We start from the raw sequence: 20,259 nt of genomic DNA, 5'->3' as shown, positions 1-20,259 counted from the left end.
GACTTGTTTGAAGACAATACATCTGGAATATCTTGTTAAATGAAAAAGTCTTGAAAACAAATTGTTTTGAGTCGCATATCATATGAAACAAGCTTTTTTTGACATTTGAAGAGGTTTTTAAGCTAATTTCAAGATCACTTTTATCTCAAAAGTCCCAAATATCACATCTTATTTCAAGAAATCTTAACTAGCCGATTTTGTTAGGATTTGTCACTAGTTTCATTGGCAGATTTTTTTTTTTTTTTGCTTATTTCAAGCAAAATCGTCTTGTATTTGTTGTTTTTCTTATTTTTGGAGGGGCATTTTTTTCCAGTGTTCTTTCATTATTTGTGTTTGCATCTGCTTTTATGACCTTTATTGCCTGAATTTTGCTTCTGCACACCAGCAGGCTACGGAGAGCTGGAGGAAACAATTACATGCACGTAAAATATAACTCCTCCTCTTTTTAGCAAGCCATGCAACGCATAATCCTTCCTTTTTATTCGTCCGTTGCCTTCAACACATTCGGATTCTCTTTATCCTGACACGTATCCAGTGACTTTCACCAAAATGATCCCAAAGGAAAGGCGAGCTATTCAGTCAGAGGGAGACCAACTACAAAGAAAATAAAGAAAGAGGGAAAATGACTGAGGGTGACATGTGGAGAAAACAGAGGAAACGCAGGGGAGGAGAGTAAAAATAGAGGCAAAGTGAGAACCAGCAGACAGTCGGGGAGCAGATTCAGTCCCCTGAGAGCTAATTACGCCGTCACCGTGGAGCCCAGTTCAAGGCCACTTTAAAAAAACTAATGCGTCTTTTTTCCTCCCACATTTTCTCAGAAAGTGCTGATAAAACGCACAGCTCCTCCACTTACATCCCATGCTGCCATCCAGTGAGGTGCGAGGATTTAAAAGGCTTAGAAACCTGACGGGCAGTCATGGGAAGGGGAGATTTAGCACTGCTGATGCATATCTATGTCTGTAAATGCAATAACTCCACCGATATTTCTGTACATTTGCATGCACGGCTCTGCACAGAGAAGGTCTCATCGGGAGCATTTTCCACTGTTCTCATTAAGAAAACTAACAAGCTGAAAGGGATCCACTTCGTAACATGCTGAGCAAAGCTGCCCATCCTGTAAGATCTGCAAAGTATTTTTGTCTTTCTTTTGTTTTTATTTACTTTTTGCTAGGGCTGGGCGAGGTAACTCGTTATTATCGCGTTAACTCGTTAATTAGTTATATTTTGTAGCGCATTAACGCAGGCTTTATTTATTTATTTTTTAAACAATTTTTTTTTTTAATTACAATTTTTTTTTTTATTTTACAAAAAAAATTGGCAGAGGGAGGGGGAACAACATGCAGCACAGGGCCGTCCAATGCGGGACTCGAACCGGGGCCAGCTGTAGCGAGGACTATAGCCTCTGTACATGGGGCGCCTGCTCAACCCACTACAACCACCCTTGTTTTATTATTGTAAAAGTATGTTGCTCACAGGCTTTTATTTTGTAAAAGTCTGTTGCTGTCTGCTGCGGAACAGGAAAAGAAAGTAATCGGCGGATCCACCAAACATGGAGAAGGGTACGGAACTTTTACTCGGCCATTTTCATTTTAAAGTTCTTCCAGACGGCGGAGTCGACAGAACCAAAGTCATCTGTAAACACTGCCAAGTTGAATTGTCTTCTCAGCGTAGTAGTTCCAGTCTAAAATATCACTTAAAGGCAAAACACACAACTGATAGCAGCAAGTCATTCAAGGAAACAGACAGTGGAGCGAGGCTTCTACATAAAAACTACAGAAAGATGCTGATGTTAAAAGTGTGTTTGCACAACAAATGTTATGGCACTTTCATTCATATGGCAGCACATTTAAAATAAAGCTAAATGCTAAAGGTTATACACTACTTTTGGATTCATTTTTGGATTCTGCGTACAAATGCGATTAATCTTGATTAATCAGGGAAATCGTGTGATTAATTAGATTAAATATTTTAATCGTTGCCCAGCCTTACTTTTTGCAAAGCGTCCGTACACGTCAGTGTTCTGCTCGAGCAGTCTCAGAAATATGTGGACCGACCTGAGCTGATGCTGTTGTTGGTCCTTTAGCTTTACCCTCCTTTGGAAAAGACAGAAGCCAACGTGGGGGAAAAGATCTGAAGGAGCTGAAATGTGTTAAAAGAATGAATGAATGTCTGGGCTTTTTTTGGCACTTTGTCTTCTTTGCTAGTAAAGTCTGTCAAGCTATCAACCAATTAGCATTCAACATGTGTGGAGTGTCACCTCCCAGGACTATGTGCTGCTGGATTTCGGAAGGATCTCTCACACTTCTGTGCTACCGTAAACAAGCCTGGACTCTGCCCCACTGACCTCTGCTGCCTCAGCTGTTTCCCGGCGTCTCTAATTGCCTGAGTCTGAACTCTAAAATGTGTTTTTGCTGCATTTTCTGGTTAAAATTACGAAGGCACACAGTTGAACATAGGTGGCCTGTTTCTATATTTATCCAGAGAACGAATGGGTGATCACACTTGAGTTATTTGTTTATTGATTTATTAAAACATACGTGCAACACAGAGCAATGAAAAAAAGTGTTAAATCGGGATCGAGCAGCCCCTGATGCTACTGTTCCTGTGGTGGCGGCGTCCCTCCCGCGTGATGCCGATCCTCCTCCCCGCATCCGTTGACGGCCTCGTGATGACCTGAAGGCATCACGTGACTGTTGCTGCCGTTTCGGTTGCACCTGAAGCAGCGGTCGAGCATCTTTGCCCCGAGGTGTCGGCACATGAAATTTGCCAGCACACCAGTAAAAACGGCCACGGTGATCAGCGCTATCTTAAGGTTTGTGGCGACACGGTCGGGATCCCGAACTTCGACGAGGTACTGCGTCACCATCGCCCCGTACGCTCTGCCTTCAACCGTCTCCAGGGTCTCGCAGGTGTAAAGGCCGGCGTCAGAAGGGGAGGGTCTGATGACGAGACCCTGGCTGAGTAAGGTGTGTTGGGGTCCCGGGTGGAGGACGCTGTCAAAGAGGCGCCACCTGACGGGCAGGTTGGTCTCAGGGGAGCACGGGAGGAACTGCGCCACGCCGATTGTTAGGTGGATGATGGTGGCTCTCTTTCCCACTGGGAGAAGTTGAAAAAGAAATATTAAAACACCTCATACTACCACCCAGCCAGCATGTCCATGTGGGGCCCATAAGGTTTAAATTTGGGCTGCAGATAAGGGTCCCAAGTCGGTTTGTCCGCAGTTTCCACAGTGGCTCCACCTGTGTTCGCCCATATGGGTTTCAAAGTGGGTTCAAAGGGTTAGGGGTTAGGTGTTAGGGGTTAGGGTTACCCTATGCCAGGGATGTCCAAAGTCGGTCCTCTATGGTCGCTGTCCTGCAGGTTTTAGATGTTGCCCCGCTTCAACACACCTGATTCAGATTAAATGGATCTCTTCAACAGATTGTTAAAGCAATACAATGTAACTTCTCAAAAAGCCCACTATGGAGCTCCCCCTACAGGCTTGGAGGTAATGTACGGTTACACTGTCGTAAATACAACACCCTTTCGCTTTCACGTTTGTTGACGAACCAGCGAGGAGTCAGAAGGTGCAAGCTATGTTGACCGAGAAGGTAAGAGTAATCAAATGTATCTGGGAGCGTGAGAGGGGTCTATTTGTTTTTGCGGTAGGTGTGCCAGAAAGCAAGTCGAAGTACTTCCGCTCAGCTCCCGGGCCGCTCCAGCAAAGTTACATAGCGCAGTTTTTCCAACTCAGACCCCCGAAGGACATAGGAGACAGGCCAATCGTAATATTAAAACTCATTCTAGCAGCACAATTTTTTTCAAGCTGTTATTTTAAGGTAGAAATGTTACATAGTATTGCTTTAAGTTTGGCAAAAAACGTGTTAATGATGTCTTGATCTGAATCAGGTGTGTTGAAGCAGGGCAACATCTAAAACTCTCCAGGACAGCGGCCATCGAGGACCAACTTTGGACATTCCTACCCTAAGCCTTAAATTATTCCAAAGGCAATACAGATAAACACATCACACAAAGTAAAAGAATGTTCACATTCAAATTGGCTAAATTCAAAGTCCAACCAAAGCCACACAGCAACTTGAAACCCATATGGGCAAACACAGGTGGAGCCACCGTGGAAACTGTTGACAAACCCACTTGGGACCCTTATCTGCAGCCCAAATTTAAACCTTATGGGCCCCACATGGACATGCTGGCTGGGCAACTCTTAATCTGACTGTCTTCAGTGATAAAACCAAGATCTTATTGTTAAATTCTGGCCTTTTTTTTGCCAGCTGGCCCTGCTCACTGAAAAAAATCTAAATCTTACCAAGTATATTTTTCTCATTGAGTATCTCATTACACTTAATATAAGACACAATTGCCTAACAAGTACCATTTCAGCCAGATATAGGGACTTGTTTTAATACAATACATCTTGAATATCTTGTTAAATGAAAAAGTCTTGAAAACATCTTGTTTTGAGTCGGATTTCACATGAAACAAGCTTTTTTTTTTAATTTGAAGTGGTTTTTAAGCTAATTTCAAGATCTCTTTTAACTCAAAAGTCCTAAATATCACATTTTATTTCAAGAAATCTTGACAAGCCGATTTTCACTAGTTCAATTGGCAGATTTTTTTGCTTATTTCAAGCAAAAACGTCTTGTATTTGTTGTTTTTTTAACTTATTTTTGGAGGGGCATTTTTTCCAGTGTAGCACTGTCTGCTATTGGAAGGCAGGGAAATGTTTCACTTACAATCAGAGGCCGGGCACATTCTGTTGTCTCCATCACTGAGGTTCTGAATCCTTTAAAAAAAAAAGAAAAAAAGAAACGCCTGCTTCGATGTGCAGTTCGACACGATGATCAGGTGTTTTGTAGGTATCTGACTCACATGGACCCGGCCGATGCTCCGGCAACAGAAGCACATCGTGGTGTGATCAGGTCCCAGCCGCAGTACGGGTCTCTGGCAAGAAGGCAGTCGTGGCACGATGTGTAGCGGCTGCAGTCCCGGACATCCACCTGGACAGCAGCGTTTCTGGCACAGCTGTACAGCTGACCCTACAAACATACGTTTTTAGAGTTTTAGAGTTTAGATCCGCCTTGCTGCACGGCTGTTTAAATGGATGCATTTCAGAAAAGGATTTCTTCCTTTAAAAATCTGAACCACTTCACTGTTTTGGAGGAGAACTGCAGGAAGTCTACAGGCAGAGGATCTTGAAATATCTGCAGCTCCTCGATGACGTGCGCATCCTCCCCGTCAAATTTCACCGCCTTCTGCAGCCAGCCGGAGTCTAAAGGAGGGAACGGAACATGGGGCTGATGTGCACCTTCTAAAGGCCTCGGTATGCTTCTCCGTCGCTATCCGACTCCGATGTCGGATACGTAGTTCACCTCCCGATCAGTAGGCGTCGCTACGTTAGACGACCCAATCTTGCGACGTCTATCGTGAAAGTCGTTGATTGATTGTTCACCTTCCGGCTCCGTTCCACTCCTCACAGTGAACGATGGCGACCGAGAGAGTAAGGCTGTGTTCGAAACCGCATACTTCTCCTACTACTCATACTGACTTTTTTCCCGGATGCATACTAGATTCTCTGAAATGTTGGGTATGCATCATGAGGTTACTACTCATACTCAAACTACCCAAAATGCAACGTAACGTGACGTCGCAGATCGTCATTTCCTGTCAAAACGGCAGTTTCAAGCTAGCTACAACGAGGGTAGGTTCACTTCCTGTTTTCAAAACAAAAGCACCAATTGTATCGTAATGGCTTTCCCTATGATAAAAGGCAACGGGTATTTTATTTTGTGAAAATAACCGGAAGTGCGTTGCTCACTGCGGCTAGCTTTAGTAGTGCCGAATTCGTGGGAACAAAATTGTAAACAGCCGGTATTTTGTCAGGTTTTCAACACATTAGGGATCTAAACGACTACTTTCTCACCTGAAAATGTTTCAAATGTTGCTAAAGTTTACAGAGTTTAGAGCTTAAAGGGACACTATGTAATAAATTAAGTCATTTATTAGCTCAAATCAACATATTCATTCATAAGTTAGTCCTCATTGGTGTAAAATTATGTCTGTCAAAAATCTCACTTATCCTCCTGAGTGAAGAATAACTTGTCTGTATCTACATAGAGCGGGTAAGCTCTATGGAGGCCGCCATGTCCTTCCGGTCTATGAAAAACGACGAAGTGCCGAGAGGGACATAAAGCACTTCGAATCGCGATTTCCCCGCCAGGCCTGCAAGCGGAAATGACGTCATTGTGACGTCATTTCCGCCGAATGGCTTATTACAGCCGCTAATGCTAAATAGATTTTATCTCGTAAATTATCCCACTAATAATGCATTGATTGTTTCCAAACTTCTGCCGTAGTACACATAGGCTCTTAACTCACAAAACGAGGCATTAGAAAGTTTGTAAGTTTACCGGGAGTTTATTTACCGCTGCTAATGCTGCTTAATGCTAACGCTGCTAATGCTAACGCTGCGTCGACGTCACTTCCGGTAACTCCCAGAATATGACTAATTGCATTGTTTTCACACCAAAGGCTATGTCAACTTATGTTATCTGACATGTTTTCTGTCATGTTATCTGTCATCTGTATTTATAGTGTTGTTGTATGTGTGTTATGTAATCCTTTGTACTGTGTGTCTTGATGTCTTTTTGTTTGTATGGACCTTGAGTCTGAAGCTATAGCTTCTTGAATCTTGACACATTCCGCTTGCCGTAGTTCAAGAAGTTGCAGCGTACATTTGAAAACGTGAGGCGCTTGAGAGCAAATTCATTCGACTTTGCAAAATAAAATTGCACCACTAGATGGGGGAAGAAATTACATAATGTCCCTTTAAGAGAAATCAGCTTCAGGCCGGCTGATTTCGGCTCGGGCAGGAGTGAAATGCATTGTGGGTAAACGCTCTGCATACTGTCTGATCGATGAGTATGTAGTATGGAAGTATGCGGTTTCGAACACAACCAAAGACTGTTGTTGGAGTTGGAGCTTGTTGATGTTGAAATGCAAATAATTTTTACCAAATGTTGACCGGCACACAGTAAACTCTTTCAAAATGGCGGTGTTGTTGTTCTGAGAGGAAGGAGCTAAACCGGAAAAGTGATTCCCTTGCGGTCTCCGCGAGTCTCCGTCTCCTGGACGGATAGATAGGAAGATGGCCGACGCACGCAAGCGATGGAGAGCGTCTCCGGAGACGACCATAAATCAGCCTTTAGATCTTGGTAGATGCATGTCCCACTTACCTGTGCCGATGAAGAAAATCCGGTGCCGTTGTCCATCCAGAGATGTGACTTGGTCCACCACAATTTTGGAAAACCGCGTCATGGTCTGGACCAGCAGTGGCTTCCCGGTTATCGGGGTGACCACGGCCTCCATGAGGGGGTGTTTCTTCACAAACAGCAGAGTCGTGTCTGAGAGGTTCAGAGAGGTCATCACACCTTTGGCCCTCATTTCATCGTCGATGCACTATAAACACAAAGCAAAGCGTTATTTTTCAATGATCAAACTGTTTAAATCGACAGATTTTGGCTGCTCGGCTTGAAACTCACTGAACCAGGGTATGGGGAATGCTCCTCTCCTGTGTATGTGTCCCAGCTCCCGGTGTCGCTCTCAGTTAGAAACTTTCCCCTGAACACGTGGCTGATGTCTGACAGCTTGTATGCACAGACAGCAGACTGACTGCAAAGGCTGGAGGGCTCCCTGTAACAGTTCACTTATTTTATAGTCATACTGTCGAAACAGATCTTCAACCTCTTTTAAAAATGCTTCCGTTTCACATCAGTCGGGGAGCCAAAGTCTCAAAAATGGGTTGAACCTGACCAGAGGTGGGTAGTAACGAGTTACATTTACTTGAGTAGGTTTTTGAAAAATTGTACTTCTAGGAATTGTTTTAAATCTCTATACTTTTTACTTTTACTTGAGTGGATCTGTGCAGCAGAAACTGTCCTTATACTCCGCGACATTAGGCTACAATGAGCTGGTTACTTTTCTTCTTACCTCTTTGGTATTCTACGCCTCATTATTTTTATCCCCCCGCGTACGCCTCATTTTAAGGTTTTATTCTGACAGAGAGAGAGACTTCCGCCAAAGGCTCTACCACCTGACTGTGTTCCACCAATCAGACGCAGCCGTGCAGTCTGGTCACGTGACCATACTCAATCTCAGCGGCGGGACGGGTTAGCTTTAGCATTAGCAGTCGTAGCAAACAAACAAAGAAACAGGTGAAAAATGTCAGAACCAACGGGTGGGAAATGAAGACGCAGACGAGGCCTCATACTGAAAGCATGTTTACCTTACAAAGAGTGAGAAACAGCAGCTACATTATGTGTCTTCTGTGGCAACCAAAACAAACGCACATTTCAGCAGAAAGTCAACATCTAACTTGATCAAACATGTAGCGCTAAGTTTCCTAAACTTGTTTTTCCCCCCATGGATAGATGAATGTTTGTTTTTTAGGTTACATATGGGTTACATATGTTTTAAACATTTCCTAAGTCGCTTTTATTTTTCTATTGAAGTACTTGAATTTACCTGGATTATTTTAATTTAAGCTATTTTGTAATTAATTCATTAAATCAATCAGATGAACTCTAATTTGCCTAAAGATGATTATTTAGTATTTTTGTCTGTCTGATTGAATGCTTGTGTTAATAAATAAATCAGACGTTACTCAACAGTTACTCAGTACTTGAGTAGTTTTTTCACCGAGCACTTTTTTACTCTTACTCAAGTAACTATTTGGATGACTACTTTTTACTTTTACTTGAGTACAATTTTTGGCTGCTCTACCCACCTCTGCTTCTATGATTTGATTTTCACTAATTATTCTCCTGTCTTCTTGTTTTGTCTCTGTGATAAAGCTGCATCTCTACATGCCCGATGCTGCTTCGGATCAAACTGATCCAGTTTCTTACTGCCTCAGAATCCCTTCGTTAGGCCATAATTTTATTGTAATAAAAAAGAAGAAGTAGTCCCCCTCTTTGCTCAGAACAATAATAATAATCTATAACTTTTGACACTTTAATCTAAGTTTCATCACAGTTCTACTCAGTCAGCAATGTTCTGCTGGGCCTCTGAAGCTCAGCTATATTTATAACAGGGGAACAATAGCTGCACAATGATTCACTTCAACAAGCGTTTTATGAGTTGATGAAATCCATCTGAGTGTCATCTGAATATATAGAGAAAAGGGTTTAACATTGCTGAATAATGCAGAAAGGAAAATATTTGCTCTTAATTGACACTTGTTGTTGGGTTTATGTTGCTGATCATGCCTTTGGTTGCAAGTGTGTGCTATAATATTCATCAGCAGCTATATATGCAACACTGTGCCAAAATATAGCTCAATTCATGTCTTAGATCAATATCAATCAGACGGTACGATCAGAGAGGAATCTGAATGTTTATCATCCAGCGTGTAAAACAAACCCAGGCAATGAATGGAAAAGCCCAGATTACATTTTCCTGTTTTAGAGGGAAACTGGTTCTGCAGAACTTACGGGTTGGAGGTGAATGTTGCATAGAAAATGCTGTCCTGCACGTTGTTCGGGTCTTGAAGGAGAAAAACATCCTGGACCAGAGACGGCGAACCAGCATCGCCAAATGGACAATCCAGCCGGGCCTTCAAGAAAGACGTCCACCTCTTCTGCAACGTCATTTTCCCCCCTAAATCGCTCTAAAGCAGCACAAAAAGGTCCAATATACAACTTTAGTGTTGCACCAGAACAGCAGGATCTCAGTCTGACAGGAACGCAGCCAAAACCGAAAGATAAGCACTTTATTCACTCATCTGTTTATCCATTCATTCATTTTCTCATTTCATGTTGGAGTTACGTGCATTAATGAGCATTCATGGCATTCATAGGCATGAATGAGAGAAGCCCACACAGCAAAAAAAAAGTGTTTGTTGCTTTAAAGGGATATTTCGCCTCTTTTGACATGAAGCTGTATAACATCCCATATCAGCAACATCATTTCTGAACATCTTCTTACCCCCTGCTGCGTCCTGTGAGCCGAGTTCCAGCCTCGTTTTGGTGATGACGAAGGTAGTCCGGCTAGTTTGCTAGGGTCTTGAAAATAAAGCGTCTTGCTTCTCAAAACAATATGCATTCAAAAGAGTAATACATTTGCATTACAAAATCGTCCAGCCAGAAAAAGTCAGACCTCACTGCCTGCTCTGTAGACCGTGCAGACCGAAGTGCAGACCGAGCGGTAAACACCGTAACAGGCGCGGCTGTCGCTAGGTGGCTGAACGCATTGATATGAAGGAAGAGAAAATAGCACCAAGCGACGTGAGGTCTGACTTTTTCTGGAGGGACGATTTTGTGATGCAAATGTATTACTCTTTTGAACGCATATTGTTTTGAGAAGCAAGACGCTTTATTTTCGGGACCCTAGCAAACTAGTCGGACTACCTTCGTCAACACCAAAACGAGGCTGGAACTCTGCTCACAGGACGCAGCAGGGGGTAAGAAGATGTTCATAAATGATGTTGCTGATATGGGATGTTACACAGCTTCATGTCAAAAGAGGCGAACTGTCCCTTTAAGACCTATTTATTTGTTCAGGTTTTTGCTTAATTGTCTTAGGGCTGCTATGATTGTCACTGAGTTGCCTTTTAAACGTATACTTGTATGTACTTCCTAACTGTGTGTTTCTGTTGTAACTGTAAAGCGCTTTGTGACCCTGGTCTGTGAAAGGCGCTGTACAAATAAAGCTTTGGAGACCCACCTTACACACACGTGCAACCCTCGACACCCAGATGTTGCCTCGACGCTCCTCCACGGCATTCTCGGTGAAGAACAAGAACACCACGTCATCCTCGCCGTTCTCTGCGCTTCTGCTCACTTCTGCCATGTTTATGGAAATCATGGTGGGCTCTGAGGGTGAATGATTCGGAACGTGATCTCGCAGAGTTCTCAGCTGTTTATATAACAGGTTTTACAGGTTGGAGGTTCTTCTTCTCGTTCATCGTTCGGTCAACGTACCATTGAGCCAGGAACGTGTCATTTCAGTCTTAACGGGGTTCAGCCCGTGTCTCTGGAAAACCACCTCGGTGCCCAAGAAGTTTGAGGATGTGGCCGAGTACAGAGTGTTTCCTGTTGAGTGGAGAGAGCTTTAATTCAACTGAATTTCACCTGTTGACTTGTTTGGTTAGATTGTATCAGCAACAAGGATCCTATTTAGGGATGGGAATCGAAAACCGGTTCTTGTTGAGAACCGGTTCCCAGTGTTTCAATTCCTTGGAATCGTTTGGCGATTTAGCAAACGATTCCCTTATCGATTCCAGTGGGCGCAAATGACTTCACCACGCAGCGTTGTGTGGCGAGTCCGGCGCAGTCAACAGTAAACATGGCGCCCAAGCGGTACAAACGCTCAAAAGTTTGGTTACACATCCCTAAAAAGACGACAACAGGGTAACTTGTAAAGTAAATATTTCACCAAAGGGAGGAAATACTACCAACATGCAATAACTATGAATGAATGTCGCGTTTTCGATCCGCTCCGGACTAACGTTGGTGAATCTGAACCCAGCAACGTTAGCATGTCCTCGGCTAACACTGCAGGTAACTAACTAACTAACTAACAAACACTGCCTATCATGTTAGCGCCATTTGCCTCATTGTAAAAGCTGCTGTTAGTAACGGTTAAGGTTAAATGAATGCCTTCTCAGGCATTACATTTAGATGAAATCATGAGAGACAGAGCCTGACTGGCTCAGAGCCAGAGGCTGGTGGTACTACCCCCAGTTCACGAGTTAAATGACCCAGGCCATGATAGACCAATGTGGAGCTCACCGTTGTTGGGTTTGTAAGGTCATGACTCGTGTTACTTCTAAACTAAACAAAGTTGATGCTAATCGACCGGTTTGTTGACAAAGAACCGAATCGTTAAGCAGAATCGAAAATGGAATTGGAATCGTAAAAATCTTATCAATTCCCATCCCTAATCCTATTCCTAACTGGTTGCAGCATTAACCCCAAAACTCCAGTATGCTGAACTTTTTTAAGCTTTTCTTTCTGCAAAATCATTGTCTGAGTGATGTTCAGATAGAGCTTGTTTTCAAACGATTCTCAGCTTTCGAGAACCTTTTTTTTTAAATATATACATATGTTTATTAAATTTTCAAAAGACAAAACAGAAATACACACATTTGGCTCACATACACATCCAAATTCAAATTCAGATTTAAATTTATACGGGCGAGAGATTCAGGAGTCATCCCATATAAATAAGATGAGCAAGCAAAATAAACCAAGTGTTCACTGCCATGCATGATGCATTCACACGATCAAAGAAAGGTACACAGAAACAAAAACATACCAATTAAATGGTAGGGTGACATTCTCAGCTATGATACAAACCCGTAGAGATATTCAAACCAATATATGACAAAAAGGGTTGCCATGTTTTACAGAAAACATCGTCTTTGCTGTAATTTACACGTCAGATAGTCCAAAGCAACACATTCGAGTATCACCCTGTGCCACTGAGCCTTAGATGGGGCTTTATCTATTATCCAATTCAAAAGAATACACTTTCTAGCACAGAAAGCAAGTGTTTGGTGAAGTTTTCTCTTAAATTTGTCAGTAATGGACAAAGTAGCAGATATGAGGGGTCATTGTTTCTATTAGTAGACAGAATTTTATTAATTTCTTGCTCAATGACCCACCAAAACTGCTGTACTTTTCCACAGTTCCACAAACAATGTGTAAGACTACCGGTTTGTATTTTACACTTGAGTTAGAGTTGAACTCATGACGGTTAGAGGGAGATATGTGGGCCCTATGCAGGAGCTTTAGTTGCATACACTCAACGTTTTGGCATTCTTCCACACATCGTTCCAGCCTTCGTCTGTTATCTTAACATTGAGTTCTTTTTCTCATAAGCTTTTCAGGAAATAAGTGTTCGTGGTATAGCCCTTAAGGATATTATAGAACAAGCTAATAGACCTGCCAGATCTCTGTAAAAAGAGAAGCTTTAGCTATGAATTTAGTTATCACAACCACAAAAACTGCTTTTTTTTTTTCAGAGATGCTGTGCACGGCTTTGTGATGGCATTACAATCTGACAGACACATTTCACTGATGCAAAATAGATTCAAAGTAAGAGTATCTAAACTTTTGGAAATAGCAGATATGTGAACAGTTTGCACTCACCATCCATGAGGGAAGCAAAGCTTTGGTAGGGGTCAAAAGGAACTTTCCCTCTCCCATCCTGAGGCTTTCTTTCCAAAAAGACTTTTCCATTTCTGAAGGTCTGTTGGAAAAAGGCATGCATATCGGAAGCTAAGCTACATAATTTAAATATATATCCATTAAACATGTATATGCATGAATGGACCACACCGTCCTGACATACATCGACGCGAGAGAGCGATAAAAAGTGATTACAATGCGTACTTTTCAAACAGCCTGTCCTCACATGCCGCCCCTAAACACTTCTTATTGGTGATTTGATTTCTTCTTATCGATGATTTGATTGGTTTGGATTCTGAATCATTAGAATCAGTCGCGACAAAATCGTCACGCTGCATATCAGGACACCCTCGCGCGACATTTCGTCGTCGTTTCGCTGGCTCGCTGTATGTCAGGATGGGGTGTGACATGGTGTGGTTGACGTGCTTAGCTTAGCTTAGCATAAGGCATACAAACTATCGTTAAACCGCTTGCATTTTTTTAACTAAACTCACCTTTCAGCACCTCCAAACTCCACCAGCATGTTGGGCAAAGTTAAGTTATTATATTACTATTATTTTTGGGCTTTTATGCCTTTAATAGACAGGACAGTTCAAGAGAGACAGGAAGCAGGGGGCAGAGAGAGGGGGAAAGACACGCAGCACAGGGCCGTCCGATGCGGGACTCGAACCGGGGCCAGCTGCAGCGAGGACTATAGCCTCTGTACATATCAATGTTATGATCTGAGTCAGAGCAAAAAGATGCTTTTGAGCTCTTTGGCTTTAATATTTCATGGCACAGTTTCACCGGCTGTTCACTAAATTCTTGTTGTTCTAACAAGCGCCCTCTGCATTATTTATTCTGAGAGATTAGCAGAGATGGGACCAAGTCACACATGTACAAGTCTCAAGTAAGTCCCAAGTAATTTTTTCTTGGGCAAGTCAAGTCAAGTCCTGTAACGGGTCAAGTCAAGTCACCTTATTATTGCAATTTTACCTGCAGAATCTGATCTTAATAAAGAGAAAAGACAAAGATATAAGTAACTGTCAGTAAACATCATTGGCCATTGTGTCCAACCAATGCCCAGCAGGGAGCTGTTAATTGGGAGGAAATTTGCACCCTAGGGTGGAAATTTCATTAGAAAAAGCTGTTTCACGGCACAGACAATCAGTTTTAACCAGAGATGGGACCAAGTCACACATGTGCAAGTCTCAAGTAAGTCCCAAGTCTTAGCTTTCAAGTCTCAAGTAAGTCCCAAGTAATTTTTTCTTGGGCAAGTCAAGTCAAAGTCACCTTATTATTGCAATTTTACCTGCAGAATCTGATCTTAATAATGTGAAAACACAAAGATATAAGTAACTGTCAGTAAACATCATTGGCCAATGTGTCCAACCTGTCCACCCCGTATCATATCAAGCTAACGTTAGCTAACTACCGACTAGGGTAACAGGATAATATTAGCTAATTTGACGAGCACTTACTGGTCAGAATGGATCTACAAGTGACGAACAAAGTTCGAAGTTATGCTAGATGCTTAACACTCAAGTCCTTCAAGTCATCGTGTCTCAAGTCAAGAAGTGCCGAGTCTTTATCTTCCAAGTCCGAGTTGAGTCTCAAGTCTTTTATTTTTTGTCAAGTCAAGTCACAAGTCATCAAACTCCAAGTCACAGTGACTCGAGTCCCCATCTCTGGAGATTAGCTGGTGTCGGCATCCTCTGACCACAAACGGAAGCGACTGCGTTTGTTTCTGTGAACACCGAACTTACCACGGTGTCACAGGCCGGGTTGAAGGCGTTTGTTCCACAAGCGAGCATCTTACTGTCCTCCATCGTGTGCAGCACCCTGATGAAGTTATGACATTCCTGTTGGAAGAACACAACCCTTTCAGAGGAACAACACTTTTAATTACGAGCTCCGTTTGGCTGTAAAAAGGATCCAGCTTCTGCTCTACCTCTGCGCCTTTTCCCTTCATCTGACAGAGGGCTTTATCTGCCAAGCTGACGCTCCATTTTTCCTGAGAAACAAAACATTTGGCGATGATCCAGCAGGGAAAAATGGTAAAGAGATTTAACTTGCTTCACAAGTGGCAACAAACAGATTACCTCGCTGATCTTCTTGGTGATGTCCTCCAAGCTGAGGGCGAGTATCTTCCCTCTGGCTCCAAGGACCAGCTGACCAATGTCGTCTCTGACCATCAGAGAGCTGAAACTGCCAAGCTCCGACTCTTTGAACTGTTTCAGGTTCATGTCTGTCATAGATCAAGAGAAAGGAAGCATGCATTTTTAAAGGTTTCCCCTCAATGGGCCCTAAAATCATCACCATTCTAAACTAATATTCTAAACTAAACACTTTAAAACAGGCCTGAAAACCTTTCTTTTTACGCAATGTTTTTAATGATCTCCCTTTAAATGCTTTGTCCTGTTTTTATTTCTTTTTGCATTCAATGGACTCACTACTTTTATTTGTGTATTTTATTTGCATTTTACTGTCCCTGCTTTTGATCTTAGTCGTCTTTTAACTTTGAGATTTTGTTGTAAATGTAAAGTGCGTTATAACTGAAACTTAGAAATAGTGATATATGTTGGAAATGTAATAGAAAGGTGGGAATATGGTTAATATGATTAAATGCTGCACCAGAATGAGCTGAACCGACTGTGCAAAACAAAAAGAGAGAAGCTCTATATGAATGAATTGGATTATTTTATTAATAATTATGATTACAATGAATTGAATTTCAATTGGCATGAATTGGATTTTATTATTTAAGTGCCATTTGTTTTATTTGGCGCTTTATAAATAAAAATGAATTGAAGAGCTGAGCTAAGAGAAAGGGTGATTTTGGTGGTTATTGTTGTTTAGATGGCGTTAAATTGCACCCCGTGAATGTGACGTTAGATCCTGGGGAAGAACTCTAATCTCTCTGTCCCACGCAGCGATCACGCATCTAAGTGAGTATCTAAGTGAATAATCTTGAATGTAAAGATTAGCAAAAAGGATCATCCAGAGCCCCGAGTTTCTGCTTGCTGATAAACTGAAATCTTTGGCGGCCAAGCATCCCATAAACACGTCGAACAGTTTCACAAGCAAAGGACGAGCAACTAAATACTAAATGAACATAACTGTGCCCAAAACTTTGATTTTAACCGGTAAACTTTTAATAATTTCAGATCCAATGAGCTCCTTTCATTTGTCTCTGGTTTGTTTGTTTGTTTGTCGTTAAAAAAACATTTTCTTTGACATTTTTAGCATCTAATGTCAAGAAATTCAGTGTTTTTTATCTTAAATTTCCACATAATGCCAGGGGCCACTGTATCTATGAATCCGTTGTTATTCAACTGAATGGTATGAAAGCACATTTTACAGAAATTGTGTCTAAATGATAGTGTTAGCTGTGTGTTAGCACGGGTAACGGGGATGTTCCCCGCTGTGTTCCACTGAAAGATGCGGTTTCTTACACCTGTGCTGCCTCACCTGGGAAAGAAACGCTTCTGCGGGGTTTCCTGCTTTCTGTCAGGCCTTCAGTCATAATGAAAAGGACATAAAAGGGTATCAGCAAAGGTCTCATCGTGACCTGTAAGCAAGGAAAAAGTCAAATGTTGGGAGCAGTTTAAGAAAAGAAAGCCCCATTCCCTTCTAATAAATCCCTAATCTGTGTCACATGTGATTCCAGACAACAGTCTCAGAGTCTGACGGTAAAAGTATTTTGCATTTATACACACACTAACAGACTCTCCTCCTCACAGGATCATGCATAAAAATGTTTAAACTGTTTAGGTCAAACTGAAGACTGAAGCTTCTCAAACATTTGGACCTATTTTTGTTTGTTACAGCATAATATGCATGTTTTGCACCACAAGAGGGAGCAAGGAAACCACGATTTCCTCGTGTAATCGATGCCATTTCAATTCACAAGGAGGACACTTTGATTTCGAGTATAAAAATGTGACATGGATGTATTTTTCGCTCAGAAAAGCGATTGAATGTTTAAGTTTTCTTTGTGTCAGTGAATTAAACAGAGAAATGAATCTGAGAAGTTAATAAGAAAGTTGATTTTCTGCATATTTAAACAAGTCATTGCTAAAAACGACCTAATAAGGCCAATGAAGGGCCTATCTAAGTATTATATCAACTTTAATAATTACCAGCCTTGAATAATGACCAAATATTGAGAATGTTTTGAGGATGTTTATGATCTTCTGGTTCCATGGTAATTCATAGGTGTTTGTTACTTTATTCACATTATTTGCACCAGAATTCATAAGATTTTTAAAATTAAAAATCCCTAAAAATCAATGTTTTTGCCGATCATTGACATATCCCAGACCATAATTATCCCCGCTCAACAATTCCACTTTGCATTCTATATATTGAAAATATAGCAGTTTTTGTGTTGTTTTTTTTTATTTTTTTTTTACAGAAATTGGCGTTTACATCATATAAACCAGTATTTAAAGGGTTAAAAAATTTTAAATAATTGAAAACTTGGTAGTTATGATCAGAACTGAAGTGGAATAAAAGATCTATGAAAAAAACCTGAAAAAAATATTAACATGTTTTTAAGTTGTTTTAAAAGGGGACAAAAATGTCAATTTTCACAAATGAAGTTTTTTTTTTTTTTAAATCAGACATAGCAAAAAAATTAAAAGTCCCTAAAAATCAATGTTGTTGCTGATCATTGACATATCTCAGACCATAATTATCCCCGCTCAACAATTCCACTTTGCATTCTATATATTGAAACTATAGCAGTTTTTGTGGGGGGGGGGGGGGGTAACAGAAATTGGCGTTTACGTCATATAAACCAGTATTTAAAGGGTTCCATTTTTGAAAATAATTGAAAACTTGGTAGTTATGAACTGAAGTGGAATAAAAGATCTATGAAAAAAAAGCGGAAAAAAATATTAACATATGATGTTTTTAAGTTGTTTTAAAAGGGGACAAAAATGTCAATTTTCACAAATTAAGTTTTTTTTTTAAATCAGACATAGCAAAAAAATTTAAAGTCCCTAAAAATCAATGTTGTTGCTGATCATTGACATATCCCAGACCATAATTATCCCCGCTCAACAATTCCACTTTGCATTCTATATATTGAAACTATAGCAGTTTTTGTGTTTTTTTTTACAGAAATTGGCGTTTACATCATATAAACCAGTATTTAAAGGGTTAAATTTTTTTAAATAATTGAAAACTTCAATTCAATTAAATTTTATTTATATAGCGCCAAATACAACAAATGTCATCTCAAAGCACTTAGATACTAAAGTCCAATTCAAGCCAATTGTGAATTCAATTAATTGTAACATAATTATTCATAAAATAAACCAATTCTTTCATATAGAGCCAATTCAAAAACAATTTCCTAGCTAAGGAAACCAACAGATTGCACTGAAAATAATTGAAAACTTGGTAGTTATGATCAGAACTGAAGTGGAATAAAAAATCTATGAAACAAAAAAAGCAGAAAAAATATGAACATATGATGTTTTTAAGTTGTTTTAAAAGGGGGCAAAAATGTCCCCTTTCAGAAATTAAAATTAAACATTAAATTGTGTTTTAAATCAGGTAATGAGGGTTAATAAAACAGTGTTTTTAGGCCACGCCTCCTGAGTCTATAGTGGCCCCGCCTCTTTCAACGGGGGCTGATATGATGGTTTATGGGGCGTACATTTCCGGTTTTCAGCGTCTGGATTTTCAGGTTTCACCGAGTATGTGTGTGTTTGCGTTTGCGCGTGTGGGGTTTGTACGTGCGTGTGAGAGCGTGAGAGTTCGTGGTGTGTGTTTGTAAACGCTGCCAGCTCGGATACTGTCACCGCTTTGCACCGTCGGCGGGCTCCGCGGTCATACATGCCAGTTACAGCCGCAGCTTCCCAGCCGTTGCCCAGCGATGACCGAGAGCCGGAACGGACGGAAACCGGCGAGGAACGGCTTCGCCAAGAGCCTCCACTGTAGCCCCGAGCGGCCGCCCAAGCACCACCGCCACTCGGACGGAGAGGAGGTGAGGCCCGGGATGGGACGGTGGGGGAGAGGTTTGGTGTATCCGGGGAAACATCCATTGTTGTGGACCCGGAAAAAAAAAAAAAAGCGGTTGGTGTTGTCACCAGGGGCGATTTTAGGATCTGGTCTTTAGGGGTGCCCCAGCCCCCAGTGCTCACAGAGGCACATTTTTTCCCACTAATTGAGGCGAACTAGTACATTTATACATTTTGGAGCCGTAGTAGTTTTGCTTTGAGTAGTGTTTTCCCCTACAACAGGGGTCTTCAACGTTTTTCAGGCCAGGGACCCCCAAACTGATGGAGAGTTGGAGCAGGGACCCCCCCCCCCCCCCCTACTATTTATATGGCATACAATTGTGTTTTATATTTAACGGGGGCCTTGTGCCGTGTGTAAACATAGCTACTCTGTTATTGTACATTCAATACTAAGCTATTCAAATAATACACGGGTTAATATATTCATGTTTTTATTTTAAACGTGCAAGGTACAGGGTGGCCGCGCCACTGCCATTTATAAACAAACATCTTGCATACAACACTAAGCTATTCAAATAATCCACAGATTTTAACTTTAAACATGCATGTAGATGGGACAATGAATCCTCAAACCATCTGTGGATGGCACACGTTTGCACACAATTCGTGAGAAAAAAATGTTTGAAAAAAAAAATAATAATAATTAAAAATCGTCAACCAAAGATTTCGCAAACCCCCCTGCTGTACCTAAGACCTCTGCCCTACAACATTCAATTTTGACCTCTTCATTTCAAAAGACTGTGGCTTGACAAGGATAACAGAGAGCCTGAGACAAATATTGAAGATAACTCAACATTTATTTTGGGAGTAAAGAGTTAAAACAAATGCTAGAAAATAAATAAAATGGTCACTAAAATAATGCATCCTTGAGCAAAAAAAAATGTGTTTTTGCATAATATAATATTTTAAAAATGTGCCGAGCTATCTCACGGTGGTGCCTTGGCACCACTAAAAATACCCTAGCCTCGCCCCTGGTTGTCACTGCTGTCATTTCCACTGATTCCCATGTTTGTATTTTGGAAAATGTCACGAATGGCAGCTCTCAGTGCTCTCAGTTTACT

At 41.3% G+C, this 20,259-nt stretch overlaps 2 protein-coding genes across 2 annotated transcripts in view; one reads left to right on the top strand and one right to left on the bottom strand.

Moving 5' to 3' along the window:
* Window positions 1-2,593: 2,593 nt before the first annotated feature.
* On the bottom strand, window positions 2,594-16,731 carry LOC142366671 (semaphorin-4E-like). The gene is made up of 14 exons (XM_075448626.1): window positions 16,638-16,731; window positions 15,269-15,414; window positions 15,118-15,180; window positions 14,933-15,028; window positions 13,149-13,248; window positions 10,977-11,087; window positions 10,720-10,868; window positions 9,489-9,664; window positions 7,539-7,689; window positions 7,233-7,455; window positions 5,151-5,269; window positions 4,870-5,036; window positions 4,734-4,783; window positions 2,594-3,096 (listed from the first exon to the last, which is right to left on the bottom strand). The coding sequence occupies exons 1-14, from the start codon at window positions 16,729-16,731 to the stop codon at window positions 2,594-2,596; spliced, it is 2,148 nt and encodes a 715-aa protein (XP_075304741.1).
* A 2,120-nt stretch (window positions 16,732-18,851) lies between these two features.
* Window positions 18,852-20,259, top strand: part of LOC142365809 (serine palmitoyltransferase 2-like) — a 50,277-nt gene continuing 48,869 nt past the window's right edge. Inside the window, exon 1 of the mRNA XM_075447537.1 lies at window positions 18,852-19,164. Coding sequence (XP_075303652.1) covers window positions 19,054-19,164 — 111 coding nt within the window. The 5' untranslated portion in view covers window positions 18,852-19,053. The remainder of the gene's footprint in view (window positions 19,165-20,259) is intronic.

The sequence above is a fragment of the Odontesthes bonariensis genome, chromosome 17, assembly GCF_027942865.1.
Source record: "Odontesthes bonariensis isolate fOdoBon6 chromosome 17, fOdoBon6.hap1, whole genome shotgun sequence".
Lineage (NCBI taxonomy): Eukaryota > Metazoa > Chordata > Actinopteri > Atheriniformes > Atherinopsidae > Odontesthes > Odontesthes bonariensis.
This window is presented reverse-complemented; position numbering and strand designations above follow the sequence as displayed.